This window comes from Procambarus clarkii, chromosome 14 (assembly GCF_040958095.1).
Source record: "Procambarus clarkii isolate CNS0578487 chromosome 14, FALCON_Pclarkii_2.0, whole genome shotgun sequence".
NCBI classification, from domain to species: Eukaryota; Metazoa; Arthropoda; class Malacostraca; order Decapoda; family Cambaridae; genus Procambarus; species Procambarus clarkii.
In genome coordinates, this window is record NC_091163.1 from 43,159,270 (window position 1) to 43,181,768 (window position 22,499).

The 22,499-nt window shown below is 44.4% G+C and overlaps 1 protein-coding gene across 1 annotated transcript in view; it reads left to right on the forward strand.

The window, feature by feature from the left end:
• LOC138364617 (peptidyl-prolyl cis-trans isomerase-like) overlaps window positions 1-21,237 on the forward strand; it is a 56,096-nt gene extending 34,859 nt beyond the window's left edge. Inside the window, exons 2-3 of the mRNA XM_069324565.1 lie at window positions 13,864-14,079; window positions 14,196-21,237. Of these exons, the coding sequence (XP_069180666.1) occupies window positions 13,864-14,079; window positions 14,196-14,711 (732 nt within the window). The 3' untranslated portion in view covers window positions 14,712-21,237. The remainder of the gene's footprint in view (window positions 1-13,863; window positions 14,080-14,195) is intronic.
• Window positions 21,238-22,499: the final 1,262 nt, after the last annotated feature.

Below are 22,499 nucleotides of genomic sequence, written 5' to 3' on the forward strand. Positions count from 1 at the left end.
GTTGTGTGTGTGTGGTGGTTGTGTGTGTGTGGTGGTTGTGTGTGTGGTGGTTGTGTGTGTGTGGTGGTTGTGGGTGTGGTGGTTGTGTGTGCGGTGGTTGTGTGTGCGGTGGTTGTGTGTGTGTGGTGGTTGTGTGTGTGTGGTGGTTGTGTGTGTGTGGTGGTTGTGTGTGTGGTGGTTGTGTGTGTGGTGGTTGTGGGTGCGGTGGTTGTGTGTGTGGTGGTTGTGTGTGTGGTGGTTGTGTGTGGTGGTTGTGGGTGTGATGGTTGTGTGTGTGGTGGTTGTGTGTGTGTGGTGGTTGTGTGTGTGGTGGATGTGTGTGTAGTGGTAGTGTGTGTGGTGGTTGTGTGTGTGGTGGTTGTGGGTGCGGTGGTTGTGTGTGTGGTGGTTGTGTGTGGTGGTGGTTGTGTGTGTGGTGGTTGTGTGTGTGGTGGTTGTGTGTGGTGGTGGTTGTGTGTGGTAGTGGTTGTGTGTGTGGTGGTTGTGTGTGGTGGTGGTGGTTGTGTGTGTGGTGGTTGTGTGTGGTGGTGGTTGTGTGTGTGGTGGTTGTGAGTGTGGTGGTTGTGTGTGTGGTGGTTGTGTGTGGTGGTGGTTGTGTGTGTGGTGGTTGTGTGTGTGGTGGTTGTGAGTGTGGTGGTTGTGTGTGTGGTGGTTGTGTGTGGTGATGGTTGTGTGTGTGGTGGTTGTGTGTGTGGTGGTTGTGTGTGGTGGTGGTTGTGTGTGTGGTGGTTGTGTGTGTGGTGGTTGTGTGTGGTGGTGGTTGTGTGTGGTGGTGGTTGTGTGTGTGGTGGTTGTGTGTGGTGGTGGTTGTGTGTGTGTGGTGGTTGTGAGTGTGGTGGTTGTGTGTGTGGTGGTTGTGAGTGTGGTGGTTGTGTGTGTGTGGTGGTTGTGTGTGTGTGGTGGTTGTGTGTGTGTGGTGGTTGTGTTTGTGTGGTGGTTGTGTGTGTGGTGGTTGTGAGTGTGGTGGTTGTGTGTGTGGTGGTTGTGTGTGTGGTGGTTGTGTGTGTGTGTGGTGGTTGTGTGTGTGGTGGTTGTGTGTGGTGGTGGTTGTGTGTGTGTGGTGGTTGTGAGTGTGGTGGTTGTGTGTGTGTGGTGGTTGTGTGTGTGTGGTGGTTGTGTGTGGTGGTGGTTGTGTGTGTGTGGTGGTTGTGTGTGTGGTGGTTGTGAGTGTGGTGGTTGTGTGTGTGGTGGTTGTGTGTGTGTGTAGTGGTTGTGTGTGTGGTGGTTGTGTGTGGTGGTGGTTGTGTGTGTGTGGTGGTTGTGAGTGTGGTGGTTGTGTGTGGTGGTGGTTGTGTGTGTGGTGGTTGTGTGTGTGTGTGGTGGTTGTGTGTGTGGTGGTTGTGTGTGTGGTGGTTGTGTGTGTGGTGGTTGTGTGTGTGTGGTGGTTGTGAGTGTGGTGGTTGTGTGTGTGTGGTGGTTGTGTGTGTGGTGGTTGTGAGTGTGGTGGTTGTGTGTGGTGGTGGTTGTGAGTGGTGGTGGTTGTGTGTGGTGGTGGTTGTGTGTGTGGTGGTTGTGTGTGTGTGGTGGTTGTGTGTGTGGTGGTTGTGAGTGTGGTGGTTGTGTGTGGTGGTGGTTGTGTGTGTGGTGGTTGTGTGTGTGTGTGGTGGTTGTGTGTGTGGTGGTTGTGTGTGTGGTGGTTGTGTGTGTGGTGGTTGTGTGTGTGTGGTGGTTGTGAGTGTGGTGGTTGTGTGTGGTGGTGGTTGTGTGTGTGGTGGTTGTGTGTGTGTGTGGTGGTTGTGTGTGTGGTGGTTGTGTGTGTGGTGGTTGTGTGTGTGGTGGTTGTGTGTGTGTGGTGGTTGTGGGTGTGGTGGTTGTGGGTGTGATGGTTGTGTGTGTGGTGGTTGTGTGTGGTGGTGGTTGTGTGTGTGGTGGTTGTGTGTGTGGTCGTGGTTGTGTGTGTGTGGTGGTTGTGTGTGTGTGGTGGTTGTGAGTGTGGTGGTTGTGTGTGGTGGTGGTTGTGAGTGGTGGTGGTTGTGTGTGGTGGTGGTTGTGTGTGTGGTGGTTGTGTGTGTGTGGTGGTTGTGAGTGTGGTGGTTGTGTGTGGTGGTGGTTGTGTGTGTGGTAGTTGTGTGTGTGTGTGGTGGTTGTGTGTGTGGTGGTTGTGTGTGTGGTGGTTGTGTGTGTGGTGGTTGTGTGTGTGTGGTGGTTGTGTGTGTGGTGGTTGTGGGTGTGATGGTTGTGTGTGTGGTGGTTGTGTGTGGTGGTGGTTGTGTGTGTGGTGGTTGTGTGTGTGGTCGTGGTTGTGTGTGTGTGGTGGTTGTGTGTGTGTGGTGGTTGTGAGTGTGGTGGTTGTGTGTGGTGGTGGTTGTGAGTGGTGGTGGTTGTGTGTGGTGGTGGTTGTGTGTGTGATGGTTGTGTGTGTGATGGTTGTGTGTGTGGTGGTTGTGAGTGTGGTGGTTGTGTGTGTGTGGTGGTTGTGAGTGTGGTTGAAGGGGGCATCTCCCCCGAAATATTAAAGTTGTCGTAGGGTATTCATAATTTATTATCCTGATACATGTGAAAGGTGCTGCACCTAGGCCAAGTTTCAGCATCTCAGCCTAAATAGAGACGGAGAAAAAAAAAATAAAAACAAAAATATTTTTCAACAATGTTCAATTGCTTTCACAGCCCACAATTGTGAACCAAAATCATTTCTACGACACTCGCTATGACCTTACTATATAATAAAGATTGTCTAGTATGATCTTTATCCCAGATGTATTAAGTGCAATAATACAGATTTTTAAAAGTTTCCCAAAAACGTATGCAACAAAATGAAGTGTATCATTATTTATAAAATCAATAAATCTACGTAGATAAGAAAATCCACTTGAGTTTTTAGAGGCATAAACTCTACATATAATGTGCAAGTTTCATGTAAATTGAATAATAAATAAAGGCTGTGAAAGCAGATCTAGTTGTAAAAGTTGGAGTTGCGTAGCGCGCGCGACAAGTTACTCTACCTGTGGTCACTCGTGACTGGTGATTTACGCATTGCGGCCAGCTCGTATGGAGAGCTCGCATGCATCTAGCTGTCAATGCTTCTCTCTTGTTCGTTTGGTAAGTCATATTGCAGTACAAATAGCAAAAATAGCATGTTCTGGGAGATATTGTGAGAGCGCGTCAGCATACATCCTCTCTCCATGACAGACACACAGTTACTGAGGGGGGCTGCACCCTCTCTGTCACTCGATACTGTTGCCATATGTGTGATTTTATATTCATTTTATGCATAACATGTTATTTTCAACGCTATTACGAAAAATAAGACTTCTACAACGTAAGATACAATACCCCGCGGCGCGAGGACCAGATTCACGAAAGTTGCAGCGGGAAATTTGATTCTACGTTATTTTTCAAGATATCATTAAACGGTTTGGACCACAGTGTTGCCAGAACGTTGTAGTATTTTTCGTAATTTTTCGTAAATATTCCATTTTTCATCGGATTTTCGGGTACCATGGCCCCTGAAGTAGAGGTTGTGGTGTACTCACCTAATTGTGCTTGCGGGGGTTGAGCTTTGGCTCTTTGGTCCCGCCTCTCAACTGTCAATCAACTGGTGTGTGTACTCACCTAATTGTACTTCCAGGGCTTGAGCTCCGGCTCATTGTTCCCACCTCTCAGCTTTTAATCAACTGATGTACAGGTTCCTGAGCCTATTGGGCACTGTCATATCTACATTATAAACTGTGGATGGAGTCAGCCTCCACCACATCACTTCCTAATGTATTCCATACACCAACTATTCTGATGATGAAAAATTCTTTCTAATGTCTCTGTGGCTCATTTGGGTACAATGTTTCCTCCTGTGTCCCCTTGTTTGAACACCACCCGTGTTAGGCTGTCTGTCGTTATTAATTCCTCGTAGAATTTTGTATGTTGTAATCATGTCTCCCCCAACTCTTCTGTCTTCCAACAACATGGGGGTTTAATTCATGTAGCCTTTGCTTGTAACTCATACCTCGTAGTACTGGAACTAGTCTGGTGGTACAGTATACCTTTGAACCTTCTCAAACTTCGACTTGTGCTTGACTAGGTATGGACTCCATGCTGGAGCTGCATACTCCAGGATTGGTATGACATATGTGGTATACAAGGTTTTAAACGATTCCTTACACAAATTTATAAAGGCAGTTCAGATATTAGACAGTCTTGCATATGCCACTGATGATAACCTTTTGATGTGGGCTTCAGGAGACAGGTTCGGTGTAACATCATCTCCCAGATCCTTCTCTCTGTCCGTTTCATGGAGGATTTCATCTCCTATTTGTTACCGTGAGTCTGGCCTCCTGCTCCCTACACCTAGCTTCATTACTTTACATTTACTTGAGCTAAACTCTAGTAGCCATTTGTTGGACCATACTTCCAGTTTGTCCAGGTCATCTTGGAGCATTTTGCTGTCTTCCTCTGTCTTAATCCTGCTCATAATTGTCGCATCATCAGCAAACATTAAGAGGAATGAGTCTAATCCCTCTGGAAGATCCTTTACATATATGAGAAACAGGATAGGTTCAAAAAGTGATCCTTGTGGGACTCCACAGGTGACATCTCACCACTTTGACATCTCAGCCCTCACAGTGACTCGCTGTCTTCTGTTGCCTAGGTACTCCTTTATCCACTGGAGTACCTTCCCTGTCACTGCTGCTTGCTTCTCTAGTTTGTGTGTTAGTCTCTTATGGGTAGTGTGATGTGCTGGTTGTGGGAGTGGTGACTGATAATGGTGCTGACACTGTCCACAGGTGATAATGGTGCTGGCACTGTCCACAGGTGATAATGGTGCTGACTGTGGGAACCGACCTGTGAGATTTATATTTATTTAATTTATATGAATTTATATTTACGTTAATTTATATACTTCGATAGCAATTTGTATAATGATAAGTGGACTGTATTTCTGCAATAATCTCTTAATCTCACAAATCGATCCTCTACACATTAGGGGGGGTTTATATTTATATATATATATGCAGCCAATCAAACTACAGAAATAACTACATACATTAAAGAGGTTCCTTATCTTATAGTACAGCAGGTTAGTCCACCAGGTATAACTAGGGTGTAGACACCAAATTATCCTCTTTGAGGTAGCTTCCATATCACCCAGTAACTGGTGCACAAATCTTGCATCCTCGTCTTGACCTGTCAAAAGTGCGCTAGCTGTGAAGCCAGATACCTATATATGACAAGTATATCAGAGAAAACAGTACATGGAACATGAAGACCTGGCTTAATTACCTTTAGTTTGAGGCTTCCATGTGATCTAACCGGGTCACCCTATATCCTGACATTAATGGCCATAAATGAATGATAAACGGGTTTCGGATAGACTTAACTTGAATTGTAGACATCGTGTTGGAGATGGTACCTTTGGTTTCCATAACACTACGTCCAAGTAAAATTAACAGGAGCCGAATTTGCTCCCGTGTGAGCCTCTGGTCTCAATATACACAATGGCTGTTTAACACTCCATACTATTGACGTTACTGGCCGACATTGTCCAGATATGATAGGAGCTAAATTTGCTCCACACGTCTCGGAGGTGACACAACAATGGCTGCCCTCCTTCCCCACTGACGCCTGGCCTACTTTGTCCAGATTTCAGAAAGTGATAGAAGGGTCACATTTACTCTACTTTAATATTGATAATTAAGTTAATTTATATAAGATGTTTTTATGATGGTAAAGTCCAAAGACTAATGTATTTAAGAACAATTCCCAGCAGAATAGCTGGTGAATTATAATAGTATGTGGTGATGATATCCCGTTTTCTATAGACGGTAATTCCACTACAAGTTACGTTTTCTATGGGTAACTTGCTTATACAACAGCAATTATCTGTATGATTATTAAATGGGGTCGGATTTTCCGACATAATTCCCCAGGGGGCTGCTCACGGGTCGAAGTCCTAATTAGAACAGACGAACACCGATACTCCTCCTTCGAATTATTAGATTAATCACACATTTGTGCGTCTGTTCGTACAGGACGGATGTCCCGTACTAGAGTTGCAGGGGTTAGAAGTCTAATGCGATTTCATTTCCCTGTCAACTCTTGAAAGGCTAATATTCAAGCCTATTACATATTATTTAACCCAGAAGACTGAATGTGATCAAGTACTACAGTCAAGTATGATTCAGGGACTGCAGTGAGATCAGTGACATTAGATATAACTTGAAGTTTCTTCAGGTAACTGGTCACTGCTATATAAACACTGAGGCCCATGGAATACATCTTGATTAAATAATAAATGTATCAAATCAGTCATCAGATTTATTGGGGTTTAATTTAGTTAATTGATTCAGAAGATTGAATAGCTCATCATTAAAGTAAAGTATGGTTCTGAGATTGCAGTGGGTTCAGTGACATTGGTCGCAGTGACTTGTAGCTGTTTTAGGCTACTGTTCACTGATTTGCCACTGAGGCCTCATGAACTCATCTCCAGCTTTAAATGATGATACTAACATCAACCTCTGTTGGTATAGTCAGCTGTAATCTCCTTAGTATAATGCTACTGGAGAAATATAATCAGCTGACAAATTTAGGTTTCTACTGGTATTGTTTATCTGCAGGCATAGGTCTCCTCAGGCTTGATACTGGGCCTGAGAGTAATTTACCTCCTGCAGAGTTTAACATGGTTATACCCTGATATTTAGTAGGGCTACCGATGAATCGATGGCAATAGTCTGTCCCTACAAGGAGACCGAAGTCGTTGAGGTGATCAGACTTAATATTATCTGCCAATTTTATTCCTCTATTTCTCAGGAATTTGGCTGTTGCTCTCAGACCTTGAACTTGTAGGTCTACTGGTATTTTGTCCACCACAATGGCTTGTACTCGACAGACGTACCTGCCTAAACGTACTGATGGTTGTACCACCTGGTAGACTTGAGGTCCTGCATCTGTTACAAACCCTGAGATGTTGAATGACATCTGGGCTACAGGCCTTAATTGTAATTCATCTGCCAACTTTTTAGTGATATATGTTCTCTGGGATCCTTGGTCAAACAACCCACGGGTATGGACCTTGGCCCTCTTATTCAGGATGGTAATTTGGGCAGTAGGCAAAGTCGTATTACCTTTAGACTTTGCTGATTGGACACTCTTTGTTGGTTGCACCTTGCAGTACTGTACTGTGGTGGGAATGCTATCTTCCACCTTGGGGTTTGGAGACGTTGTTTTGGTGTCTCTGCACAATGCTGCATGGTGCTGACCTTTGTTACACCTATTACAAGGGTGTAATTGGGTGTCACAGTCCTTGATGTTATGTTTCCTGAGGCACCTCGTGCAATGTTGCAAATCTTTGAGTCGCTCAACACGGGCGTCACTATCAGGAAAATTAGAGCAGTGGTACATTGAATGTTTCTCATTGCAGAACAAACATGTTCCATAGCTTCCAGTACCCTTTGGTGTCACGTTCTTGGGTGACACAGTAACTATAGGCTTGGAGGGTCCCACTGCATATGCGCCCACACTGTTACTGTTCCACTTTGGTGTTGAATTATATTGTCTAGATTGATTTGGAGTACCTTTGGTACTCTGTTGTTTACTATTATTGGTTTCTGAGGGTTTACTTGGTGGTTTTAATTTGTCATGTGTTCGTAATTGATGAACTACTGACTTTAAACCTTCAGATATATCATTCATGGATAAGATGCTTTTATTGTAATGAGCACTCATTTGTCTCAATATGTCCCTAGGTATTTTCTCCTGGACAATTATTTTCAAGACCCACTCAGCCCCGTTTGTATCTGCTGTCAGGCTGAGGGCATTGATCAATGATTCTACCTCCAGCTTGAAGACTTGGAGTGAATCAGCTGAAGCCTCCGGTGGGGGTAAATGCAACAGCTCATGAACTAAATGTGATGTTCTTACTTCTGGATCAGCATAATTATCCTTGAGGAGTTTTACTGCCAGATCATAGCCGTCATTAGTTAATCTCAGATGGGATACTACTGTTTTAGCCTCACCTGATAATTGGCCTTGCAAATAAGAGAATTTACTACTCTTTGGTAAAGATTGTTTTGAGTCTACAAGGTCAACGAATTTGTTCCAAAATTCGTCCCAATCTTCCTCATCTTTTCCTGAGAAAGTGGGTAAATTAATTGGAGGGAGTCGAGCTTCTGCTTGACTCGTATTAGATGCAACTGTTGTTATTGTTGCTGTTGCCTTGTTCTGGGCAATTAATTTGACATAAGGCTGTAACGTGGCCTGAGTGTGATCTTCATAATTCGCAAGATCAACCATAATGTCGTCTATTTCTGTTTCTGATAAATTGGTGTTGGCAAGTTCAGCCACATATGTTGCTATTTGACATTTGATTTGCTCAAATTTACCTGCAGCTGCTTGATAATAGCTTTCCAGGTCAGCATAATCAACTTGAGATTGTTGTGACAAATCTTCACATTTCTTGATCTGTCTTGTTAAGTGGCCTTTAAGACCTGCAAGGGTTCTTTTCATTCTCCCTGCATTATCCATACTGGCTAGTTGGTGAAGCCTTGTGGGGCTTGTATTTGGGCTGCTCATAATACTGAACAAGCACTGATGGTAGCCTAGGGTTAAATTCTGCACTCACTAGGCAATAATCCTACCTCTACTAGAGGTTAGCACTTAAAATTAATACACATTATATATATACAATCATCCACACTAATGATTTGAGTGATAAACCAGTGTCACTGGAAGTACCTTTAGGTTAGCTCTTCTATATCACCCTAGGATGGTAGAGACACTAATTAATCACTCAAAGGTGTAATGATCATAAGTAAATTATTATATATACACAACTCAACTCGAGTTGATAAAAATTACACCCAAAATAGGGTCTGGACCATTCATTAATGGTGTTAAGTTGTTTAATATAGTACAACTGACTATGGTAATAATGGGACTAGGATGAACAATAATAGTTCAACTAGTCAATGGTAATATCCTACCCTGTTGTGGGTTGGCAATTAGTAAATATTATACTGTGATCACTAGTGCAATATATATTAAATAATTCTCTATTTTGGAGAAATAATATACACAATTATTGATAATAGCCTCTTAATTAGCCTCTATGAAACTTCTAATATTATCAAGAAGTATTAAATATTATTAGTGACCTCGCGAAATAAAGTCCACAAAATTCGTAGATAATCTCTCGCGAAATGTAACACCACGAAATCCGTGAACAATCTCGCGAAGACACAGTCACTAATTTGGCTGGTTTCTATATTAGCGCTGTCATTTCACGAAATAACACGCCACCAAATATGTGGGTGTGCATGAAACCGCTGACTAAGGCTGATCTGAACTGAGGGAGGCTCCTGAGCTCCCTCGAGGCTACTCTTCCGTCTTTGACTGGCTGGCCTTTGTTTAAATAACACTGCACTAGTATATTTAATGAATCCACTGGTTAACTGGTTCATCCGGTACTAAGATGACCAAATGTGGGTTCAAAGGATCAAATAATCCGTCATCCGGTTCGAAGGACCAAATAATGTGGGAACCGACCTGTGAGATTTATATTTATTTAATTTATATGAATTTATATTTACGTTAATTTATATACTTCGATAGCAATTTGTATAATGATAAGTGGACTGTATTTCTGCAATAATCTCTTAATCTCACAAATCGATCCTCTACACATTAGGGGGGGTTTATATTTATATATATATATGCAGCCAATCAAACTACAGAAATAACTACATACATTAAAGAGGTTCCTTATCTTATAGTACAGCAGGTTAGTCCACCAGGTATAACTAGGGTGTAGACACCAAATTATCCTCTTTGAGGTAGCTTCCATATCACCCAGTAACTGGTGCACAAATCTTGCATCCTCGTCTTGACCTGTCAAAAGTGCGCTAGCTGTGAAGCCAGATACCTATATATGACAAGTATATCAGAGAAAACAGTACATGGAACATGAAGACCTGGCTTAATTACCTTTAGTTTGAGGCTTCCATGTGATCTAACCGGGTCACCCTATATCCTGACATTAATGGCCATAAATGAATGATAAACGGGTTTCGGATAGACTTAACTTGAATTGTAGACATCGTGTTGGAGATGGTACCTTTGGTTTCCATAACACTACGTCCAAGTAAAATTAACAGGAGCCGAATTTGCTCCCGTGTGAGCCTCTGGTCTCAATATACACAATGGCTGTTTAACACTCCATACTAATGACGTTACTGGCCGACATTGTCCAGATATGATAGGAGCTAAATTTGCTCCACACGTCTCGGAGGTGACACAACAATGGCTGCCCTCCTTCCCCACTGACGCCTGGCCTACTTTGTCCAGATTTCAGAAAGTGATAGAAGGGTCACATTTACTCTACTTTAATATTGATAATTAAGTTAATTTATATAAGATGTTTTTATGATGGTAAAGTCCAAAGACTAATGTATTTAAGAACAATTCCCAGCAGAATAGCTGGTGAATTATAATAGTATGTGGTGATGATATCCCGTTTTCTATAGACGGTAATTCCACTACAAGTTACGTTTTCTATGGGTAACTTGCTTATACAACAGCAATTATCTGTATGATTATTAAATGGGGTCGGATTTTCCGACACTGACACTGTCCACAGGTGATAATGGTGCTGACACTGTCCACAGGTGATAATGGTGCTGACACTGTCCACAGGTGATAATGGTGCTGACACTGTCCACAGGTGATAATGGTGCTGACACTGTCCACAGGTGATAATGGTGCTGACACTGTCCACAGGTGATAATGATGCTGACACTGACCACAGGTGATAATGGAGCTGACACTGTCCACAGGTGATAATAAGGCTGACACTGACCACAGGTGATAATGGTGCTGACACTGTCCACAGGTGATAATGGTGTTGACACTGTCCACAGGTGATAATGGGGCTGACACTGTCCACAGGTGATAATGGAGCTGACACTGACCACAGGTGATAATGGTGCTGACACTGTCCACAGGTGATAATGGTGCTGACACTGTTCACAGGTGATAATGGGGCTGACAATGTCCACAGGTGATAATGGGGCTGACACTGACCACATGTGATAATAGGGCTGACACTGTCCACAGGTGATAATGGTGCTGACACTGTCCACAGGTGATAATGGGGCTGACACTGACCACAGGTGATAATGGTACTGACACTGTCCACAGGTGATAATGGTGCTGACACTGTCCACAGGTGATAATGGGGCTGACACTGTCCACAGGTGATAATGGTGCTGACACTGTCCACAGGTGATAATGGAGCTGACACTGTCCACAGGTGATAATGGAGCTGACACTGTCCACAGGTGATAATAAGGCTGACACTGACCACAGGTGATAATGGAGCTGACACTGTCCACAGGTGATAATAAGGCTGACACTGACCACAGGTGATAATGGAGCTGACACTGACCACAGGTGATAATGGAGCTGACACTGTCCACAGGTGATAATAAGGCTGACACTGACCACAGGTGATAATGGAGCTGACACTGACCACAGGTGATAATGGAGCTGACACTGTCCACAGGTGATAATAAGGCTGACACTGACCACAGGTGATAATGGAGCTGACACTGTCCACAGGTGATAATGGAGCTGACACTGACCACAGGTGATAATGGGGCTGACACTGACCACAGGTGATAATGGAGCTGACACTGTCCACAGGTGATAATGGGGCTGACACTGTCCACAGGTGATAATGGTGCTGACACTGTCCACAGGTGATAATGGGGTTGACACTGACCACAGGTGATAATGGGTCTGACACTGTCCACAGGTGATAATGGTGCTGACACTGTCCACAGGTGATAATGGGGCTGACAATGTCCACAGGTGATAATGGGGCTGACACTGACCACAGGTGATAATAAGGCTGACACTGACCACAGGTGATAATGGAGCTGACACTGACCACAGGTGATAATGGAGCTGACACTGACCACAGGTGATAATGGAGCTGACACTGTCCACAGGTGATAATGGAGCTGACACTGACCACAGGTGATAATGGAGCTGACACTGACCACAGGTGATAATGGAGCTGACACTGTCCACAGGTGATAATGGGACTGACACTGACAACAGGTGATAATGGGGTTGACACTGTCTGCAGGTAATAATGGGGCTGACACTGTCTACAGGTGATAATGGGCCTGACAATATCTGCAGGTGATAATGGGGCTGACACTGTCCACAGGTGATAATGGGGCTGACACTGTCTACAGGTGATAATGGGCCTGACAATATCTGCAGGTGATAATGGGGCTGACACTGTCCACAGGTGATAATGGGGCTGACACTGACCGCAGGTGAAAATGGGGCTGACACTGACCACAGGTGATAATGGGGCTGACACTGACCACAGGTGATAATGGGGCTGACACTGTCCACAGGTGATAATGGGGCTGACACTGTCTGCAGGTGATAATGGGGCTGATACTGACCACAGGTGATAATAGGACTGACACTGTCCAGAGGTGATAATGGGTCTGACACTGTCCACAGGTGATAATGGGGCTGACACTGACCACAGGTGAAAATGGGGCTGACACTGACCACAGGTGATAATGCGCCTGACACTGACCACAGGTGATAATGGGGCTGACACTGTCTGCAGGTGATAATGGGGCTGACACTGACCACAGGTGATAATAGGACTGACACTGTCCAGAGGTGATAATGGGTCTGACACTGTCCACAGGTGATAATGATGCTGACACTGACCACAGGTGAAAATGGGGCTGACACTGTCTGCAGGTGATAATGGGGCTGACACTGACCACAGGTGATAATAGGACTGACACTGTCCACAGGTGATAATTGAGCTGACACTGTCCACAGGTGATAATGGTGCTGACACTGACCACAGGTGATAATGGGTCTGACACTGTCCACAGGTGATAATGGGGCTGACACTGTCCACAGATAATATTGAGCTGACACTGTCCACAGGTGATAATGGTGCTGACACTGTCCACAGGTGATAATGGGTCTGACACTGTCCACAGGTGATAATGGGGCTGACACTGTCCACAGGTATTAATGGGGCTGACACTGACCACAGGTGATAATGGGGTTGACACTGACCACAGGTGATAATAGGTCTGACACTTTCCACAGGTGATAATGGGGCTGACACTGTCCACAGGTGATATTCGGGCTGACACTGTCCACAGGTGATATTCGGGCTGACACTGTCCACAGGTGATATTCGGGCTGACACTGTCCACAGGTGATAATGGGGCTGACACTGTCCACAGGTATTAATGGGGCTGACACTGACCACAGGTGATAATGGGGTTGACACTGACCACAGGTGATAATGGGGCTGACACTGACCACGGGTGATAATGGGGCTGACACTGACCACAGGTGATAATGGAGTTGACACTGATCACAGGTGATAATGGGGCTGACACTGTCCACAGGTGATAATGGGGCTGACACTGTCCACAGGTGATAATGGGGCTGACACCACAGGTGATAATGGGGCTGACACTGTCCACAGGTGATAATGGGGCTGAGACTGGCCACTGGTAATAATAGGGCTGACACTGTCCACAGGTGATAATGGGGCTGACACACACCACAGGTGATAATGGTACTGAGACTGTCTGCAGGTGATAATGGGGCTGATACTGACCACAGGTGATAATGGGGCTGACACTGTCCACATGTGATAATGGAGCTGACACTGTCCACAGGTGATAATGGGGCTGTCACTGACCACAGGTGATAATGGGTCTGACACTGATCACAGGTGATAATGGGGCTGACACTGACAACAAGTGATAATGGAGTCGACACTGATCACAGGTGATAATGGGGCTGACACTAACCACAGGTGATAATGGAACTGACACTGTCCACAGGTGATAATGGGGCTGACACTGTCCACAGGTTGAGGACCTCCGCAGGATGAGTGAGCCCGTCAAGAGCCTGGTGGAGGCTGGCCGGGTGGTGGCCGTCAAGAGCCTGGTGGAGGCTGGCCGGGTGGTGGCCGTCCAGGAAGACCAAGATGGCCGCCGCTCCGCCAGGATAACTCTACAAGACGGACAGCTGTACCTCCACCCACTCCTGCGTCAGCCCACGCCCGCCCACGCCCACACCATCCAGGTTACTTTATTACACCCACTAGTCTTACTGACATTACTGACTTACTGAGTTGTGATAACTAATATGATAACATTTTGTTATACAGTTACCAGCATGATTTATATCATCTTGTGCAGGAGAGTGATGTTGTGGGCGTGCTGGACCCCTCCTGCACCCTGGCGTTCCTTGACCTCGGGTGGGCGGGGTCAACAAGAGGGCGGGTCACCATCCAGCTGACCCCTGACACTCCGCTGGCCAGACAGTTTGTGTTGTTGTGTACGGGCCAGCGGGGCCACACCTTCCGCAACACTAAACTGTTGAGGGTGGGGTGCATGGGTCGCCCGGGGGAGTGGGTGAAGGGCGGAGACTACGAGAGTAATGATGGTAAGGGAGGAGCCCCACTGTTGCCTGACCTCCAGGGGCAGTACCGGCAGTCAGGCCAGGCAGGAGCTGTGTGGTCCGGGTGCTGGTCGCTGGGGGGTCCCACGAGTGCCCAGTTCAACATCGCCACCAGGGACCGCCAGGCTGGTGACCAGTGGTCATATGTCTTCGGTGATGTGGTGAGCGGCCTGGATGTGGTGAGGGCAGCAGTCAACCACAGTGACATTACGGAGGTGACTGTGGTGGACTGTGGTGTTGTGCTGCCACTCTAGTTCACTGTACCACCACCATCACTACTGTGGTGTTGTGCTGCCACTCTAGTTCACTGTACCACCACCATCACTACTGTGGTGTTGTGCTGCCACTCTAGTTCACTGTACCATCACTACTGTGGTGTTGTGCTGCCACTCTGGTTCACTGTACCATCACCATCACTACTGTGGTGTTGTGCAGTCACTCCAGTTCACTGTACCATCACCATCACTACTGTGGTGTTGTGCTGCCACTCTAGTTCACTGTACCATCACCATCACTACTGTGGTGTTGTGCTGCCACTCTGGTTCACTGTACCATCACCATCACTACTGTGGTGTTGTGCTGCCACTCTAGTTCACTGTACCATCACTACTGTGGTGTTGTGCTGCCACTCTAGTTCACTGTACCATCACTACTGTGGTGTTGTGCTGCCACTCTAGTTCACTGTACCACCACCATCACTACTGTGGTGTTGTGCTGCCACTCTAGTTCACTGTACCATCACCATAACTACTGTGGTGTTGTGCTGCCACTCTAGTTCACTGTACCATCACTACTGTGGTGTTGTGCTGCCACTCTAGTTCACTGTACCATCACCATAACTACTGTGGTGTTGTGCTGCCACTCTAGTTCACTGTACCATCACCATCACTACTGTGGTGTTGTGCTGCCACTCTAGTTCACTGTACCACCACTACTGTGGTGTTGTGCTGTCACTCTAGTTCACTGTACCACCACCATCACTACTGTGGTGTTGTGCTGCCACTCTAGTTCACTGTACCATCACTACTGTGGTGTTGTGCTGTCACTCTAGTTCACTGCACCACCACCATCACTACTGTGGTGTTGTGCTGCCACTCTAGTTCACTGTACCACCACCATCACTACTGTGGTGTTGTGCTGCCACTCTAGTTCACTGTACCACCACCATCACTACTGTGGTGTTGTGCTGCCACTCTAGTTCACTGTACTATCACCATCACTACTGTGGTGTTGTGCTGCCACTCTAGTTCACTGTACCATCACCATCACTACTGTGGTGTTGTGCTGCCACTCTAGTTCACTGTACCACCACTACTGTGGTGTTGTGCTGCCACTCTAGTTCACTGTACCATCACCATCACTACTGTGGTGTTGTGCTGTCACTCTCGTTCACTGTACCATCACCATCACTACTGTGGTGTTGTGCTGCCACTCTAGTTCACTGTACCATCACCATCACTACTGTGGTGTTGTGCTGCCACTCTAGTTCACTGTACCATCACTACTGTGGTGTTGTGCTGCCACTCTAGTTCACTGCACCACCACCATCACTACTGTGGTGTTGTGCTGCCACTCTAGTTCACTGTACCATCACTACTGTGGTGTTGTGCTGCCACTCTAGTTCACTGCACCACCACCATCACTACTGTGGTGTTGTGCTGCCACTCTAGTTCACTGTACCATCACTACTGTGGTGTTGTGCTGCCACTCTAGTTCACTGCACCACCACCATCACTACTGTGGTGTTGTGCTGCCACTCTAGTTCACTGTACCATCACTACTGTGGTGTTGTGCTGCCACTCTAGTTCACTGCACCACCACCATCACTACTGTGGTGTTGTGCTGCCACTCTAGTTCACTGTACCATCACTACTGTGGTGTTGTGCTGCCACTCTAGTTCACTGTACCATCACCATCACTACTGTGGTGTTGTGCTGCCACTCTAGTTCACTGTACCATCACCATAACTACTGTGGTGTTGTGCTGCCACTCTAGTTCACTGTACCACCACTACTGTGGTGTTGTGCTGCCACTCTAGTTCACTGTACCATCACCATCACTACTGTGGTGTTGTGCTGTCACTCGTTCACTGTACCATGACCATCACTACTGTGGTGTTGTGCTGCCACTCTAGTTCACTGTACCATGACCATCACTACTGTGGTGTTGTGCTGCCACTCTAGTTCACTGTACCATCACTACTGTGGTGTTGTGCTGCCACTCTAGTTCACTGCACCACCACCATCACTACTGTGGTGTTGTGCTGCCACTCTAGTTCACTGTACCACCACCATCACTACTGTGGTGTTGTGCTGCCACTCTAGTTCACTGTACCGTCACCATCACTACTGTGGTGTTGTGCTGCCACTCTAGTTCACTGTACCATCACCATCACTACTGTGGTGTTGTGCTGTCACTCTAGTTCACTGTACCATCACCATCACTACTGTGGTGTTGTGCTGCCACTCTAGTTCACTGTACCATCACCATCACTACTGTGGTGTTGTGCTGCCACTCTAGTTCACTGTACCATCACCATCACTACTGTGATGTTGTGCTACCACTTTATTTCACTGTACCATCACTACTGTTGTGTTGTGCTGCCACTCTAGTTCACTGTACCATCACCATCACTACTGTGGTGTTGTGCTGCCACTCTAGTTCACTGTACCATCACTACTGTTGTATTGTGCTGCCACTCTAGTTCACTGTACCAACACCATCACTACTGTGGTGTTGTGCTGCCACTCTAGTTCACTGTACCATCACTACTGTTGTATTGTGCTGCCACTCTAGTTCACTGTACCAACACCATCACTACTGTGGTGTTGTGCTGCCACTCTAGTTCACTGTACCTTCACCATCACTACTGAGGTGTTGTGCTGCCACTCAAGTTCACTGTACCATCACTACTGTGGTGTTGTGCTGCCACTCTAGTTCACTGTACCATCACTACTGTGGTGTTGTGCTGCCACTCTAGTTCACTGTACCATCACCATCACTACTGTGGTGTTGTGCTGCCACTCTAGTTCACTGTACCATCACCATCACTACTGTGGTGTTGTGCTGCCACTCTAGTTCACTGTACCATCACTACTGTGGTGTTGTGCTGCCACTCTAGTTCACTGTACCATCACCATCACTACTGTGGTGTTGTGCTGCCACTCTAGTTCACTGTACCATCACTACTGTGGTGTTGTGCTGCCACTCTAGTTCACTGTACCACCACCATCACTACTGTGTTGTGCTGCCACTCTAGTTCACTGTACCATCACTACTGTGGTGTTGTGCTGCCACTCTAGTTCACTGTACCATCACTACTGTGGTGTTGTGCTGCCACTCTAGTTCACTGTACCATCACTACTGTGGTGTTGTGCTGCCACTCTAGTTCACTGTACCATAGCCCATCACCATCACTCCTGCATCACTATAGACTGTGGGTTTTGATGCCAATGTAATTCAAGTACAACCTTTATCACTATATTACCATAACTTCACTATCTTTGGTGTTTAACTATCATACGTGACTATCACTGCTGTATCACCATCATTTGCTCTTTCACAGTACTGTCACCTATCATTGCTATATCACTATCACCTCACTATAACATCTATATCACCATCACCTCAGGTCCCACACCTGGGATAATGTACTGACCATGTTGAGTAACTGATTGTTGGTGTCACTATATGACAGCTGTTGTCACTGTTATATCGCCAACAGCTCACTATCACTTTCACTGCTTCACCAACATCATCTCACTTTCACTGCTTTATCACCTCACACTGATATATTTCCTCCTTACTTTCACTAATATATCACTATCACTGCTATATCACCACTACTGCACCATCACTGCTATATCACCACTACTGCACCATCACTGCTATATTTCCTTCACCTCACTATCACTGCTATATCACCATCACCTCACTATCACTGCTATATCACCACATCACACTATCACTGATATATCACATCACCTCACTGTCACTGTTATATCACCATCACCTCACTATCACTGCTATATCACCACCTCACTATCACTTGCTATATCACCATCACCTCACTATCACTGCTATATCACCATCACCTCACTATCACTGCTATATCACCACCTCACTATAACTTGATATATCACCATCACCTCACTATCACTGCTATATCACCATCACTGCACTATCACTAATATATCACCATCACCTCACTATCACTAATATATTACCATCACCTCACTATCACTAATATATCACCATCACCTCTGTCACTGCTAGATCACCATCACTATCACTGCTATATCATCATCACCTCACTATCACTTGCTGTATCACCATCACCACACTATCACTTGCTATATCACCATCACTTGCTATATCACCATCACTGGTATATCACCTTCACCTCACTATCACTAATATATCACCATCACTTGCTATATCACCATCACCTCACTATCACTTGCTATATCACCATCACCTCACTATCACTTGTCATATCACTAGCTATATCACCATCACCTCACTATTACTGCTATATCACCATCACCTCACTATTACTGCTATATCACCATCACCTCACTATTACTGCTATATCACCATCACCTGCTATATCACCATCACCTGCTATATCACCATCATCTGCTATATCACCATCACTGGTATATCACCTTCACCTCACTATCACTTGCTATATCACCATCACCTCACTATCACTTGCTATATCACTAGCTATATCACCATCACCTCACTATCACTGTTATATCACCATCACCTGCTATATCACCATCACCTGCTATATCACCATCATCTGCTATATCACCATCACTGGTATATCACCTTCACCTCACTATCACTTGCTATATCACCATCACTGGTATATCACCTTCACCTCACTATCACTGGTATATCACCTTCACCTCACTATCACTGGTATATCACCTTCACCTCACTATCACTGCTAAATCACCATCACTGGTATATCACCTTCACCTCACTATCACTGCTATATCACCATCACTGGTATATCACCTTCACCTCACTATCACTGGTATATCACCATCTCACTATCACTGCTATATCACCTTCACCTCACTATCACTGCTATATCACCATCACTGGTATATCACCTTCACCTCACCATTACTGCTATATCACCATCACTGCTATATCACCTTCACCTCACTATCACTGCTATATCACCATCACTGGTATATCACCTTCACCTCACTATCACTGGTATATCACCTTCACCTCACTATCACTGCTATATCACCATCACTGGTATATCACCTTCACCTCACCATCACTGCTATATCACCATCACTTGTACATCACCATCTCCTCACTATCACTCAGGTCCCACACATGGGGTCAAACACTAAGCTAAGTAACAAAACTTAGCTGTGGATAAGCTGCCATGTATATATTTGACACCAGAATATAACAATGTAATATAATATATATTATTTCATTATCCATAGTGTTACTCTACAGTTGTAAATTGGTCGGTGCTTGTTAGTCTGTAAATAATATTACTGCTAAACACTACTAATAATTATGTGTTTAAATCACGAAAATTTACTCATGATGAAAAATTTGTTTCAATAATTACCCCTGGAATCATTCCATGGTTTAGATATGTTGATGATATTTTGTGTATATGGCCTACAGATGTAAACACAGACGAATTTGTAGCTAAACTTAATGATCAAGTCACCTCTAGAAAATTGACTATGGAGACTGAAATTGGTAAATGTTTGCCATTCTTAGATATACTTATTCATAGGGAAGATTGTTCACTAAAGTTTAGTTTTTACAGGAAGTCTACGAATAATTTATCTTATTCATTATTTCTCAGGACAGATACAATGTGAAAAAATCTATTTTTTCCTCTATGTATCTCAAGAGCTCTTCGGGTTGTTAGTCCAGAATTCTTTGATGAAGAGTTTAAGAATATTGATTCTATTGGTCTCAAGCTTTGTTATCCACTGAGTTTTTTGGAAGTTTGCCGTAGCAAAGCACGTCGTACATATTATAATAATATATGCAGTGAGAAAATTCCCCCAAAGAATGTGTTGTGTTTACCATATTTTTCTGGGTTTGAAAATATTGTCAAGGCCTTGAAACTTTTTGATATACATGTATTGTTTAATTACGAAAATACTGTTAGAAAACTATTTGTTAGAAACAGTCCTCGTAGTGATAATTGTATCATATATAAAATACCTTGTTAAGATTATAATAGGTTCTATGTTGGGCAAACATCTTAAGATTTGAAATGTAGAATGTCGCAACATAAATACTCTGTAAGACATGGCTAATTGTCTAATGCGTTGTTTGTTCATTTGTCAGAAAATTCCCACCAAATTGATTGGGAGATGGCTTCTTCATTAACGAATTGTAAAAGCACTTTCAGTAGGAACATAACTGAATCTGCTTTAATACAGATTACAAAATTATGTAACTTGAACGTTAGCAGTGGTTTGTATAATTTAGATCCATTTTTGATTGATCAGTTAAAGGGCATTTTTAGTAGGATCATTGATACACATTTGTCTCACTAATACCATGTTAATATCCATTATTTTATTAATATCAATGTATGGGCCTATTGGCCCATAGGATGCAGCCCCCTATTTACATCCACCCATTCCCAGTCATACGTTTATCATTGTACCTCACTTCACTTCACCTCTCTCCTGCCTATATATGTCCAAATCTATGTACATGTAACTCACCCTTCTGAAGATGTATTATTAAATACGAAAGTTCTTAAGGAAATTCCTGTTTCAATTCTTCCTTCGTGGTCTGACACTGTCACTACTAATAATTATGTTAATTGTAATAGTTATGGCAATTATGTTTTGTAACTGTTTGTTAACAGTTTCCACTGACTGTTACCATACTGGTCCATAGTGTTGTGATATTACCATACTGGTCCATGGTGTGTTGTGATATTACCATACTGGTCCATAGTGTGTTGTGATATTACCATACTGGTCCATAGTGTGTTGTGATATTACCATACTGGACCATAGTGTGTTGTGATATTACCATACTGGACCATGGTGTGTTGTGATATTACCATACTGGTCCATGGTGTGTTGTGATATTACCATACTGGTCCATGGTGTGTTGTGATATTACCATACTGGTCCATGGTGTGTTGTGATATTACCATACTGGTCCATGGTGTGTTGTGTTATTACCATACTGGTCCATGGTGTGTTGTGATATTACCATACTGGTCCATGGTGTGTTGTGATATTACCATACTGGTCCATGGTGTGTTGTGATATTACCATACTGGTCCATGGTGTGTTGTGATATTACCATACTGGTCCATGGTGTGTTGTGATATTACCATGCTGGTCCATGGTGTGTTGTGATATTACCATACTGGTCCATAGTGTGTTGTTATATTACCATACTGGTCCATGGTGTGTTGTGATATTACCATACTGGTCCATGGTGTGTTGTGATATTACCATACTGGTCCATGGTGTGTTGTGATATTACCATACTGGTCCATGGTGTGTTGTGATATTACCATACTGGTCCATGGTGTGTTGTGATATTACCATACTGGTCCATAGTGTGTTGTGATATTACCATACTGGTCCATGGTGTGTTGTGATATTACCATGCTGGTCCATGGTGTGTTGTGATATTACCATACTGATCCATGGTGTGTTGTGATATTACCATACTGGTCCATGGTGTGTTGTGATATTACCATACTGGTCCATGGTGTGTTGTGATATTACAACCCGTTCTCGCAAATTCGTAAAGTCAATATTGACTTATTAACTACGTGCATAGGTGATATACTAAACATAATAGATACCCTTAAAAAGATTCATAGAAAACACCGACCTTACCTAACCTTGTTTGTATCTTAAGATAAGCATCTTATTGCTTCGTAATTACAATTATTACTTAACCTATACCTATTATAGGTTAGGTAATAATTGTAATTACGAAGCTATAAGATGCTTATCTTAAGATACTAACAAGGTTAGGTAAGGTCGGGGTTTTTCTAT